The sequence below is a fragment of the Lytechinus variegatus genome, chromosome 1, assembly GCF_018143015.1.
Source record: "Lytechinus variegatus isolate NC3 chromosome 1, Lvar_3.0, whole genome shotgun sequence".
NCBI classification, from domain to species: domain Eukaryota; kingdom Metazoa; phylum Echinodermata; class Echinoidea; order Temnopleuroida; family Toxopneustidae; genus Lytechinus; species Lytechinus variegatus.
Window position 1 is genome coordinate 14,015,944 of NC_054740.1, and position 15,054 is coordinate 14,030,997.

The window sequence follows — 15,054 nt, forward strand, 5'->3', positions numbered from 1 at the left end:
ATACGAACCGAATTTCGTATGTCTTGAAGTTAGAATGAGGTTTCTTTCATCAAATTATTCAATTATCATAGATTTTTCATTCTGAATTGTAAAAAGTGTTTGTTGCTTAAAATACGAATTTCTTATCCGCTTGCCAATCAAGAATAAACCAATAACGATGTGAATTATGACAATGTCACACACTCTAAAAAGGTTTACCCAATATTGGGTAAAATGGGAACATGCATGTTGGTTGGGTTGAAATAGCCCAATATGGGGTAAAAAAAAATACCCAGCAAACATGCATGTTGTCTTTCTACCCAATATTTTACTCAGCGGCTTTAGAGTGTATACTTTGATTATTTATGTTCACCATTTTTGTTTATTTCATCACCCTGTGAAGGCGTCACAGTCATGGCAATCATGCTGATTGAGAATTTGATAATTTAGAAACTAAGTTAACTAAAATAATTTTTTCGATAGGTAGTGTGAACAGGTAAATAAATGAGTGACGACAGTGGCGTATTATCTATAACATAATGCATGAGATGGGAGGAGGAGCAATGAGCCGCTTCAGCGTTAAAGTGGCGCCAGCGTGCTGGCGCCATTTAAACGTTACATAAGAAGGGAAGGGAGGTAATATCAGGCTATATTTTTATAGATAGATAAATAAATATATATATATATAGGGATCGTGACCACTGATCTGTAGCTTACACTATCCGGATCTGGATCGGGATGTACACTGCAGGACCAATTGGTATAAATGCGCAGGTGAGAGAGGGCGCGATGAAATCTAGTCGTAACACAGGGAGCTCTTAGACCAGCTTCCTGGGTTAGTCGTACTATAGTATTCAGATCAGTGATCGCAAAAGACTGATGAGTGAGCATATTAAGAAAAAGAAAGTTCCAAAGGATTTTTAGATGTGCAAAATATCAAGCGTAAGTCCTTTGACTATAAACGCAAATTAGCATTTGATTTGCTTGCATTTGCAACTATAATTTCTTGGAACAGACCTTTTACGCTGGATTTTGGTACTTATGACTGAGGTGCAAATAAAAGTTTCTTGCAAGGCCCCACATAGGTTGGTTAATTGATAACATATTCAGTGATCATGATAATTACCTGGCATATAAGGCTCTTTGCATCCACATCTATCAATTACAAAGTCAGTATGACATTCTTGACGACATCCTGATGTAGAGTAATGGTCGTAATATTTCAGATGTTTCTTGCCACAAACTCCGTGAGGTGGTGGTAGATTATTCACCTAGAACAGATGGAAAATGTCATTGATTAATCAGTGGCGTAATAATTTTATGTCGACAGAATCAAAATGACACACCATATAGCATATGGGGCAAAATTTCAACTTTAAAACAAGTCTCCAAGCAGCAAAAAAAAATAATGTTCAAAATCTAATTCAGTGGTAATTGGTTCCCCCCTTTTCTTGGTCGTTGAACATTTAGGGGTCCATGGCTCCCAAGCCACCCCCCCCCCATTGATACGCCTTTTCACACAATCCTACGATAGTTTCCCAGACTATCCACTTTAGGAACACAAGCATGGAAGCATGATTGTCGGGTGGAATACCCCGCCCTTTTACAAAAGAAAACGAAATTACGAAACTTTTTTTTAAGTTAATGTGTATAAAATCATTGTATCATATCTTTAACATCTTTAATATCCGGTCGATTTTCATTCAAACATGTGTATGCATGGAAAATTTATGACAAGTTTTAATAGCAAAATATCTATTAGAAGGCTCTCTCTCAATTTGCTCCCTCATTAAGCCCCCTCGTTTCGCTCATGGATTTCCCCCAAATAAACTGCAAAACAATGTTTCATTATTTTTATTTCGTTACAGTTTTCCCCTTTTGTTTCTTTCCTACTCTTTGGCGACACGGTGGAGCCTTCTTTTTTTTGGGGGGGGGCGGTGTTCTGTTACAGGAAAAAAACGATAGCTGAGTGCAAATGGGTGTGAAAACGAAGACTGTTGAACGCGGAATAGCGGGAGATAAAAGATTTCTAATTCAGATTCGACATGATAAACGAACCTCTGTTATTTCCAGGCCAACTAAGTTCTCGGTTCCTGGTCCTACAGCGAAGCCCAACTCTGAGACTAACGGGACCTCATTCCGGTCGTAGACCATCACTTGAAAGCCGCTTGAAACCCGGTGGAAATCGCTCGAATAAAAATAGTCCCATTGTTGCGCATCCAGTATTATCCCAAGTCCGTGGAGTTTGCCTTAATGTGAGAGGTAAAATAAAGAATTAAGAAGATAATAGCGGTTTAAGTATTTTTATTTTGTTATTATGAAATTGAGCGCATAATTATAGATAATTAGTCAGTGAAAATGCATTCAATTCAATTATTTATTTCACTTCTATTAAAAACATATTACAAAATAATACAAAGTAATACATATCAAGTACAATTTCACAGAAGGGCATTCTTACTTCGTAAAATAAACATAATAAACAGTATAATATAGAGCATAAATGGAAATGAGGGGGATCCACTAAAAAGCAAAGCTTGTAAAAGTGTGGACGCCCCTTAAAAATTAAGAAAGTATAGTCGACTTATTCTTATATGTGTACATGTATTCCTTGGGATTGGAGTATCACTTTTTACAGCACAATACATACGTTCTTCATGACATTACGTTTTGTTCTTAAAATCAATATCGTCATCGATACTTTTAGAGAAAACATTTGATTCTGGAAGTATGAATGTCATGAGCAGATCCAGGATTTTCTATAAGGGGAGGGGGCACATTTCCCGAGGAATATTTGACATTAAAAAGGGTCATTGTATACTTGTATATTAACAACTTTATTCCCATAAAAATGCATGCTGTGACTCAAGGGGGGGGACACACTAGCGTAAGAATGGTATATATTTACATAAAAAAAACGATTATGGTATTCAAGGGGGGGGGGCACGGGCCGGGTGTGACTCCCCCCCGGATCCACCAGTGATGCATGTCATCACATCCACTGATATGAGCACGATGGGAAATTGAAGACATCGTTCATACACAATCATGAAGAATGTCCAAATTACAAACAGATTATAAACTATATATATATATATATATATATATATATATATATATATATATATATATATATATATATATATATATATATATATATATATATATATATCTTAAAGTTTCACGTATTGGCTTCTCTCATAGTAACAAAATATGCTGTAGATAAATGGTAATGCTTTCAATGCCAATATAGTTTTTATTTACTCAAATTTTCGACGGACCTCCGTCTTCTTCAGGAATATATACAATGTGTCACATTGTATATACTCCTGAAGAAGACGGAGGTCCGTCGTATATATATATATATATATATATATATATATATATATATATATATATATATATATATATATATGCCTTATACATGTTATATGTGTATGAACCATTGAACGGTGTTCTGTTCTCTTTAAATTATATAAGATAATAGATAATGCACCAACACTAATAATCAACATCGAAATACGGAGCTCATTTCTTGGTGCTACTGACGGCTTTTGATAAAATAGAAGGAAGGAAAAAAAAGGCCCCCCCCTATTATTCTCCATAAGAGAGAGTGACAGATATAGAGATTGGGAGAGACGGGGAGGGAAGGGGGAGGGAAAGGTTGAGGGGCATGAGTAACAGATATACATTAAATAGTGAGAAGGTTCGGGGTGGATATGGGAGAGGGAGAGAGAAAGAGAGGGGGTAGAGTAGATAAGAGGGAGAGAGAAAGTGAATGGGAGAGAGGGAGAGAGAGGGGATGGGGTAGATGGCGGAAGTGATCAAGAGTTAGTATAACGTTAAATTTATCACGCAATGTGGTTGCCATCGTTACAAATGCACAGGCGCTATTTACCCTGAGTTGTAATTAGCCGCACCGGCATTCATTTGGTCCCGTAAAGCTTTCACCCCACCGATATGAATTATGACCGCCCAAAAGCCATCTTTTATTCCACTGCAAAACCACTCAGTTAAGAGAGTTTAATTAAAACGGTGATATATTAAAAATCAATTCAATTACACTTAGAAAGCCAAAGGACAATTGACATATTTTAAACTAAATATATATCATTGATATACCATGATCGCAATTAAAATCGGAAAAGGGGGCAAGGACTATAGACTCATATTTTGCTAGCTTAGTATAGTTTGCGCACCGCGACGTGGAACGACTTCAAGAACAAAGTATTATATTGAAAATGTCCATCAAATAACAATCAAGAGCTAGGAGGTCTTTGTCGAAAACCGGTGAACCGGTACAACAGTTTCGTCCTGCGTTTCGGAGCTGATGAAAAAACCCCAGCAAATTATGTTGTTCTTCTAGAGTCCTGGGGTCTGTTGCAGAAAGAGTTGCAATCAATAACAACTCTAAAATCATGCGCAACTTGATTTTCAACCAATCAACAGCGCGCATTTGGGACTTGCGATTGATTTTTTGACTTGTGTTTAAACGCAACTCTTTCTGCAACGGGCCCCTGGACGAAACTGCTGTTTTGATTCACCAATATTCGACAGAGGCTGTTTTGTTATGAAGGGCTTTTGACAAAAGATTTTCTGCGTTACAGAATGTGTCTGTGTAGTAATGGCGGAAATGCCCTGTTAGGCTTACCCGATGTTTCTACCATGAGTAAATCGCTGCCATCTTTGCCCGTATTGAATGTGAAGCAGACTCCGAAGTCGAAAATATCGAATGAAAAGTTGGCTGGAGACAGGAGTTCGGTACCCCAGAAACCGCTGAAAGAACAAAATTTATGAAACGATATTTACGATGGAACTCTGTAGTAGGCCTAGTACTATAACCGATGTATGAAAATATCAGAAGTCAGTTTAAAATGAAATAACTAAAGTTTCATAATATTAAGTGTATTAACAGCCAATAGTACTATTAGTAGTGTTGTGGAAAGCTTTGATTTTTAAAATAAGCATATCAATATCACTTTCTCGGATTTATTCTTCAATAACACATCAAGATAATAATAATAATAATTATACTTGCTTATGTAGCGCTTAATACTTACTTTGTCAGAAGTCTCTAAGCGCTCTACAGTATATGCAGCATAATTACCCTTGCTTTAGCAGTGCAGCTGTTACGCGCGCTGCGTTTCAAGGAATAAATTCCTGACAGGTACCCATTTACCTCACCTGGGTTGAGTGCAGCACTTTGTGGATCAATTTCTTGCTGAAGGAAATTACGCATGGCTGGGATTCGAACCCACGACCTTCTGTTTCAGAGTCCGTAGACTAATCCACTGGGCCACAACGCTCCATGATCATGAGGTATGTCATGCGAATCCTTCCATCTTAAAGGTCAAGTCCACCTCAGAAAAATATTGATTTGAATCAATAGAGAAATTCAGACAAGCACAATGCTGAAAATTTCATCAAAATCGGATGTAAAATAAGAAAGTTATGACATTTCAAAGTTTCGCCTATTTTCAACAAAATAGTCGTATGAACGAGCCAGTTACATCCAAATGAGAGAGTCGATGATGTCACTCACTCACTATTTCTTTTGTTTTTTATTGTTTGAATTATACAATATTGCAATTTTCATGAATTTGACGATGAGGACCTCCTTGCCTGAAGCACAAAATGTTAAAATAATGAAATTCCACGTGTTCAGGGAGGAATGAAACTTCATTTCACATGACAATGACGAGAAAATAAAAATATTTCATATTTCATATAATAAAATACAAAAGAAATAGTGAGTGAGTGATTTCATCAGTTCCTCATTTGCATACCGACCGAGATGTGCATATAACTGTTTGTGAAATGAAGCGAAACTTCAAAATGCCATAACTTTCTTATTTTACATCCGATTTAGATGAAATTTTCAGTGCTATGTTTGTTGAATTTTTCTCTTTTTATTCAAATCAAGTTTTTGTTGGGGTGGACTTGTCCTTTAAAAGGAAAAAGAAAACGATCTTTCGAAATAAGATATTAAAATGCTCATCTACATAAGATTTCAGGCTTTTCTGCTTTTACAAACACGAATCGATACTTAAATGGGACTTACTATACAAATGAATCTTCGATTTTATGGGCCAGATCGACGTGTAAATCTGTGGTACTTAAGTTCACGAGTCCGCTCTCATAGAACTTTGTAAAGTTTGTGAAGTAGCCATGGTTCTGATAAATATCGGTAAGCAGTGCTCGATACTCCGGAACTGCCTCGAGTGGCGTCCTCCTACAAACACCGACAAGAAACGACAACAACAACAACGATAACATAATTGATAAAGTGTAAAAACTTTGACTTACTACACGAAAGAGTTGTCTATTTTGTGCCCAGCCTGGACAAAGAGCTCGGTGGAGTCTATGCCTCCGAGAGAGGCGTGGTACTTTGAAAAGTTGACGGGCTGGTAGCGAGAATAGAATGCGTCCTGCAGAAAAGCTGACATGTCGGGGATATTTTCAACGACAGAATTCCTAAAGAAAGAGAGAGAAAGAGAGAGGAGGGGAAAAGGACGGGACAGACATAGGGGAGAGATGGAAAGAAAGAAAAAAAAAGAAGAAAGGAAGGAAGGTAGGAAGGAAGGAAGAAAGAAAGAAAGAAAGAGAAAAATAGGAAGGGTGAAAGAGAGACAAAAAAGAAGTGTTGGTTGGTTTATAGTAGAGAGAAATAATTTAAAAAGGGACACATGCAGGTATAAATGGCAAAGGGATACAGGAAAAGAAAATGGAGGAAGGCGTCATAATGTTGAAGTGGAATTTAGTTACAGTTTACAGAATTAAAAAGACGAGAGAAAATATTGAAATCGAAACAAATGCAACAAGTTAAGAAGAATAAAGGAGTAAAAATAGAAGAAACAGTTGCTAAAGAATGGGAAGTAGCGTAAAAAGAAAGAAGCAGAGAAATAAGATACAGGATACCATTCAATAAAGAAAAAAAGAAGGGGCGCAAAAAAAAGACGAGGGGTACAAACGGATAAAGTTATGGGGGAAAGAGAGAGGGTGAGAGAGGGAGATCGGAGAGATCAGAGCAAAATAAAGATTACAGATTAAGCAGAAAATTTGAATGCGGCGGTTTATACAACAAACTAATACTATATGCAAAGTAAAATCGAAACGGTGCAGTATTGTCACCCAATAGATCAAAGCACCTTCGAGATTTAAAAAGCGTTAATTTATCTAGGCCTATACCCTACCAGAAGCATAATGAACATTGAACATGGCAAAGCAAACATGACACCGTCGAAAAAACATGTAACATCAATTATTAAAATTTCACACTTATATACATTTGTTTTAAAATGTACCCCCTTCTAAAAAGAATAACAATTTGTGATGGATAATTCAGTTGAATAAATCGGGGGAGTCAACAAACATGACAAACGGGGAGTTGAACTTTAAGACAGGGTAAACGAATCATGAAGACTTATGAAGACAGAACGAAAAAAAATATTCACAATCACAATTTGATTTTGATAATGTGATAAATTTGTAGTAACTACATTTCGATTTATCCTCCTCTTCGAAAAAATAATAGAAATACAATCACACTGAAAGAAAATAATAAAGGAGAATATCAATTGACCAGGTAAGTGACAAATAAATCAATCGCGTACATCAGTGATTTCGGACATTTCAACATCCTTATTTACCCCCAAAATAGAGTTAAATAATTTTAAATATCAAATTTCTGATAAAGTATTGTTTATTTCACAATTGCTCATGCGATCGTTTGCGATCATTTGGTCACAATATATTGCACAGAATCGCAACGGTTGTAAGCAGTTGCACCACCAATAATTATTGTGAAAGGGGCTTTACTTATAACTTATAGCCTACTTATAACAATATTACATGAAACCTTCTACAAGGTACTATGTGGTTTCTATGTGGTTCTCAGTGTATAAAATAATCAAGTTTTACAAGATTGACGTGCAATACTAGTACATGTTAATGTGTAGGTGGGGCTGCTATAAGCTGAATAAAGCATTTAAACGCATACAACATTACAAACTAAAAAACAGTTCTCTTAAAAACTGAAAATGTTATGTCACCGTTTAAAAGGGAAAGTTCATTTTAAAAGTGTTAGGATACGCTTTTCAGGTTATGACTAAACCTTCATCATTCATTTAAATCAAATTATTTTCTTCCATTTTTACGTAAGATAATTAAAGTTTATTTTGTCATAAATGAATCAATGATCTCGCTATAGAATTCAACCAATGTCGTGTTGAATATTATTTATAATCATAGGGATATTAATCCATATCCATTATTACCGATTATCATAACAAAAACTGAGGAAGAAAACACTAAAAAGATTCAGGCTCTGTTCAAATATTTTATTATAATTTCAGACCATTATTAGGAATTTTAACAATGTGACTCTGCTTCGATTTTCGTCCCACACATTCTGTCGCATGCCTACATTGATGATTTGTTATAATGGCTTTTGGAAATGTGGTTAAATTGGGATTTAATGAATTTGGAGTGAATTGTTGCAGTAATAGAATCACGCAGATCATGCGATTCTCACTGATCAACACGTGATTTTGATAAATTAATGGCCATGTCTGTTAGGTGAGCAAAGCACATATATTTTTTCTCTTTCCGATACAAATCGATAAAGTGATATAATAATACTATCGCCTGATCAAGGCAAATAGGCCTCTTTTGAAAGGTCACAAATATGCCCCAATCTTCTTTTGTTCCAATATTTGCTTTTCATTACTCTCACTGACTAAGCATGTTTAATCTCGCAATCAGAGCGAGTCATCGAAATGAAAGCCTATCTCCAATCGCCTAATTACACATCCATCAAAAATGGATAGATTAAGACGAAGGATATAGGTTTTTACGTTGTCACGGGGAGGATAAATCCAGCATATCGATTGGAAATCGCATAACCAAAATGCAGGGGCCTCGATTCATTTTTTTTTAGATTTGGGACGGGCTGGGGCAAAAGTGAAAGAAAAAAAAACCGTCCGTCAAAGGTTTCGGCGCGCTCCATGCGGCAACTTATATTTTCGCACGTAAAGCGCATTAAACAAATGACAGTTTGGCATTTTTGATGGTATTTTCATGCCAATTGTAATGGTGGTATAGTGCTTTCCAATGCATAGAAAATAAAATACAGCATTTCATATCATTTTTCAAGTCGGCAAAATTATTATTTCATTTTATTATTACACTCTAATAAACGAAGCGCTAATTTAGCTATTAAAGAGCGTGAAATGTGACAGCACTGCGGAGTGCTGATTTGTCCAGTTCAAATTTGAACGAGAAAAATCAGCACTCCGAAGTGCAGTCACTATACACGCTCTTTAAGAGCTAAATTAGCTCCTCGTTTTTTAAAGAGTGATATTTATTATTATTATTATTATCATTTTTTTTTTTGGGGGGGGGGCAAATCGATACGTTTAAAGGCAATACTTTAATTAGGGGAGGGGGCGATCGCCCAATGCCCCCTCTATACGACTCTGTCAACGTGACCAAGCGTATCAACACCCAAACCTATTTTCACCACACCCTTATACCACCCCGTTCACTTACACACTTCTTCTTTTTTCTGTCTGTATCTCTCTCCTTGACTTTCTTTCCTTTTCTTCCCCTCTCCCTCTCAATCTATACCACCCCCCTCTCCCTCCACCACTCTATATTTCTGTTTACCTTAAAGTGATTGGTTAACATTGGTTTGACTTTTAAGAAAGCTGAGCTAGAAGGTCACACTTGTCACCTGTGTCTGTGATATTTTCCAAAAATGACTCGAAGCCCAGAAAAAATTGCGTTCGAAAATGATTATTTAGTGCTTCAAAAATTGAAATATAAAGTGACCGGAAATACCATCTTAATTTCATCCCATACACTTATGTGTACTATTTAGGTGTCTATAAGACGCCTATTTACAAAATCGGGGTTTGCCTTGTAGTTTTAGCTTTTTATTCTCAATAATGGATGTTTTCAGGGTTTATTAGTTCTAATAAATGCACTTGTACACATGTTTCATATTGGTTTGAGAATTTTTTAAATCGGCTGCTCACAAAGTTAAACAATACCTTTAATATCCTTGCTAAAGGAGTAATGGGAATATTTTCACCCTTCCCTAATACCTCCTATATACCAGGCGCCATTGCATTAACCATATTAACGTCAAACTGGTATAATCATGGTGACCTCAATCGTGCACAATCATACCCATTTGGCTATTAGTCATGTCGAGTTTCAAAATAATGATCATTAAACATTGTTGCATCATGGGTACGAATTGATGGATTGGTTTTGATTGGGCTTGTTCCACATTTTCGGAATCCAGCCATTTGTGTGTTCATCAACGCATTTCCGTTCTTAGCACACACCCTGATTGAAATCATGTACCGATCAAGGACACATAGGTTTGGTTGTATTATTCAGAATCTTCCACCCCCCCTCCCCTGGAAAAAAATATGTTCACACTAGAAGGGGTGCATGCAGCAACACCCCCAAAATAATTGGACCAGCAAAAAGAGAAAAAGAAAAGAAAGTGTCGTCAAAAAGGCCACTCAGACGTTACTTTCAGGCAGAGGGCCGGTTGTGCTCTATTTGCCCCCCCCCCGGATTCACTTCTGAATATTATACTGATCGTATATTGCATTATGATTTTTAAGGGCTCAAACACACATATACATGCCCACTTGGAAAAATGCTCAAGTTTGCGCCCTAAATACAACACCGACAGTCACATTTTGAAAAGTGAAAAGGATGGGAACAATTAACATTTTTGTACCGTATATTTGGAACTAAAACGGCCATAATGGTAATTAATTAGAACCGGGTTTTGGTGTTATACAAAGAACCAATTAAGGCCTTTTTTATACAACATATGGGGTTGATGATTGTGTAAAGGACCCTATAATCTATTTAGAAAATATTGGGTAAAATCTTTAGGGACTTGTCTTTTATACAAGCATCGCTTTTCTTCACAAAGCTCTCCGTTCAGTTACTTTATCTTCTATATTTGTTTAAAAAATGTAATTGAGCTGTCTATATTGTTTTGAATATATGTAATATTACTTCGATTGTATTTGTTGATTTTGTTGAACGGAAAATAAATAAATAAATAAATCTAATCTAATCTAATTATGTGTCCAACCGATTTTTTGGCAGTATTTTACTCAATGCGGGAAGCATAATTATTGTCCGGTAAGGTTAAAAAATAAGTAGCAATTATTATAGAATGGGCAAAATTTTCATCACACTGGATGAATAAAAATGCCCAATAGAAATGCCCAGTGTTGGTTGAACTTATAATTACCCTCATTGAGCATCTTTTTCCAATATTTTTTAGAATGTGGGTTCTTCACACAATTGAGAACCCCATAGATGGTTTAAAAAAACCTTAGAGGGTTTAAAATATTAAACGGTTCTACATTACCGTTTTAAGCTCATTTTGCTTATTTGAAGAACCTTAAAATGAATGAAAAAAGAAAGGTTCTAAAATTATTGCTATGACTCTGCTTCGATTATCATGTTTATGGTGCAAAAGTGCATATAGTTAACCTCACTCCCAAAGCTTCGTAGAGTGCAAAGTTGGACCCCCCCAAAAAAAAAAGCCCCCAGACAATATACTCTTAGTGTGCATATAGAGATACGAGAAAAAAAATATTGAGTGATGCTGGCTTTTTGAAAATCACATCCACCTTCTTTTTCCTTATTTCAAAGACCGTTACACAATCATTGGCGCCTATACTACAGTCAGGAGCAATCGTGGACAATGATTGAGAAGTTTTCCTTTCATATTTAAAGAAGATATAAAGGCCTGCAAGAAGGGGAAAAATAACAATGACATTCTCAGTTTTCACATGTATGACAACAATAATTGCTTTTTTAAGCAGAGTATAGAATTGCATGCGTGCAAGTGCGAAGCAGCTACAACATTAACGAGGGCTGGAATAAAACAGAGCGAATATGGAGACTGCGCAAGCAAAAAAAAACTAAATCTTTTTATTACAACTTGAATAGCCATAAGATTTAGAAGTTGACAGGGGCTGGAACTATCAGGAACTATCTTGATAATTTTAACTTCATGACCATATATGGGCCATTCCCTGAAAAGTGTAAAACTTCTACAAATTTATCTTCCACAAGTTTCGTAGCTCATCATTAACCTATTTATATTGCATGTGTTTTGATCAATGGAATTGAATTGCAATTAACAACGATATTTCTACGGTTGATGTTATAAAAAATTATAATGATTTCTTTTACCGATTGACCTGACTTCGGTCATAACCTGCCTATATACATTTTTAGCAAAGGGTAAATATAGACTGAAATATTTGAATAATAGTCCAGGATATATAGTCCCACATGATTCTCAGGGGGCCGCCGCGAGACCGGGGAGGGGAACGTAGTGATCAGCTCCCACATTATTTCAGTGTAAACAAATACATTAAAACACGACCATCAAATTGTGATTTTATGTAGCCCCCCCCCCCTCCCATTTTCAGAATCGTTCCACCGCCCCTGTAACTGACGTTTATGAATCCTCGGCAGCCCAGCCTTGTTAGTAAAGCTCGTGGATAGTGTTGGTAAAGGATACAAAAAATCCGCTTGAATTGATCTTTTCCATTGAATAACAATTGCTGATAACAGTTCAATAAGAAATTGACAGAATTTCTTCTTGGAAATATTAAAATTTCAAATAAACACTGAGAAATGAAGTCATTTTCCTCGCTGAATTTAAACAGCATTTTGCTGAATTTACGAGCACTCACATAGCGCCCACTACCGCCCACGACTGATTCTTCGTCGATCGCTGGCCATTCCACTTATACCAACCCAAAATATCCCTGCGAGCGTAGTCTGCTAATTCAGTGTATACGCTCGTCAATCTTTGTTTATAACAAGGCATCCGTCGAGTTTCTCCCCCCAGCGAGTTCGGCGAGGAGCACAGTACAGGCAACGGAAACATTGTAAATAGATTGATTAGCATAGAGAATAAAACAAAAATATGTGGACCTTCTTACCCTTATGCTGTCCGTCCAACCTGTAGTTCACATGTTACCTAAGTTTGTTTTGACGTTCATGTAAACGTATGTTCATGAAAACGTATTGGAGATGTTTCTGTGAAAATTTTGGCTACAATTTTTCTCGTACGATAAGATGCAAGATTGGTTGAACCACGGGATACATCTACTCCATGCACTACACTACACTGCGATCGACATTGGCCACGTTCGCTGAGCAAAACATTCACATACACATTTTTGCGTGTACGACATAATGGTGTACGATGATTGTGTTCATGTTTTTCACGTCATATTTCAACGCATGCATTGGGAAAGGGAAATGGGGAAAAGGGAGAAAAGAAAGAAAAGGGAGGTAAACAAAAGGAAGAATAACAGTTGACAGTAAACTTTCTTGGAAAAATCATATTGAAAATATATCCAAAATAATTTCACGAAATATTGGTGTTATTAATAGGCTAAAATTTTGCATTCCCTCCACATCATTAATCATGCTCTACTCATCCTTAATCTTGCCTTATTTGAACTATGGGATTCTTATTTGGGGTGATACCCATCAATATTTATTAGATAAATTGTTGCTTTTGCAAAAGAAAGCACTTCGTATTATTCATAGTACATGTTTCCGTTCTCATACGGACCCACTTTTTCTAGAAAGTAAACTGTTGAAAGTCAAAGACCTGTATTTACTACAGTTAGGGCACTTCATGTATAGTTATAATAATAATGCACTTCCCCATATTTTTGATGCCATGTTCCCTAAAAATCAATTTTATCATAACTACCCCACGAGACACTCTGACGAACTTCACATCCCACTTTACAGAACTTTACTGGCCAAAAATACATTCCTATTCAACGGTCCTAAATTCTGGAACTCACTCGCTAATAATGTTAAAGACAGTGTCTCCTTGAATTCATTCAAACGTAAACTCAAACGTATCCTGCTTAATTCCTATAATTCTTCTCAACGGAACTAACACTTCATTATCTTGATTATAATCCTTACATTTTTCACTTTTATTTTATCTTTTTTCATCTATATTGTCCAGTCATATCCTTTGTTATTTCACCAGATCAAGCTGGTTCATGGTCAGCCCTTTCCCATTCTTAGTTTTACTCCTTTTTAAAAACTAGTTGTCTTGTACTGTCCTGTCTCTTGTTTTGTCTTGTCTTCTACGTCTTGTCATCACCTCTCTCTGTTTTTTTTCCTGTCTTGCGCAACATATCCTTTGCAACGAAGACCTCTTTGTGTGAAAAGGTTTGCATTTGTTCAGTTTTTATGTTTCCGTCAATATGATTTCTTTTTCTCTTTTTCTTTCCTGTAATACATGCATGTACGCATATAGTAAGTCGACTATAATTTCTTCTTTTCCAAGGGGGATCCACAATTTTACAAGCTTTGCTTTTTAGTGGATCCCCCTCATTTTCATTTCCATATCCATTTATGCTCTATATTATACTGTTTTTTTTTTACGAAGTAAGAATGCCCTTCTGTAAAATTGTATTTGATTTGTATTGTTTTATATTACTTTGTATTATGTTTTGAATGGAAATGAAATAAAAAAAGAATTGAATTGAATTGAAAGAAGAGAAGAAAACAAGAAAATGGACAAGAAAGGGAAAAGAAAGAACATGGAGAGAAGGAAGGTGGGAAGACAGGGAAGGAAAGAGGAAAATGAAGAGATGTAGGCTACTGTGAGAAAGAAAAATCTCGAAATACTAATCAATGATGGGGATTAAAAAAAACATATATATATAAGAGATTGGAAAATGGAACGGGAATTTATCCCGTGAAGGGGAAGGAAATGAGGAATAAGGAAACAGGGAATTAGAATGGAACGAGCTAATATGATAGCAGGGACGTATCCAGCTTTCGCCAATATTGGGGGGGGGATTTTTCACCCATATTTTTCACGCCGATCGATCGCTATAAGCGGGAGGGGGGCTTGGGAATCCCCCCCCCCAATTTTTTTTCCAAAACCGTGTACAAAAACGTAAAAATTAAAAATTACCATAGGATTACGATTTTTTGCGTGGTAATCCCCCTTTGAAAACCATTCCGTGGCCCCTG

At 36.3% G+C, this 15,054-nt stretch overlaps 1 protein-coding gene across 2 annotated transcripts in view; it reads right to left on the reverse strand.

Annotated features, from left to right (window-relative positions):
• Positions 1 to 15,054, reverse strand: part of LOC121406511 (acid-sensing ion channel 1C-like) — a 35,991-nt gene that overhangs the window by 7,088 nt on the left and 13,849 nt on the right. The window contains exons 3-6 of one of the 2 annotated variants that reach the window (XM_041597525.1): positions 6,041 to 6,211; positions 4,631 to 4,755; positions 2,038 to 2,228; positions 1,106 to 1,250 (exon numbers count right to left, since the gene is read on the reverse strand). In XM_041597525.1, coding sequence (XP_041453459.1) covers positions 1,106 to 1,250; positions 2,038 to 2,228; positions 4,631 to 4,755; positions 6,041 to 6,211 — 632 coding nt within the window. Of the gene's footprint in view, positions 1 to 1,105; positions 1,251 to 2,037; positions 2,229 to 4,630; positions 4,756 to 6,040; positions 6,212 to 6,285; positions 6,454 to 15,054 lie in introns of both variants that reach the window. The other variant, XM_041597533.1, reaches the window with a different exon arrangement.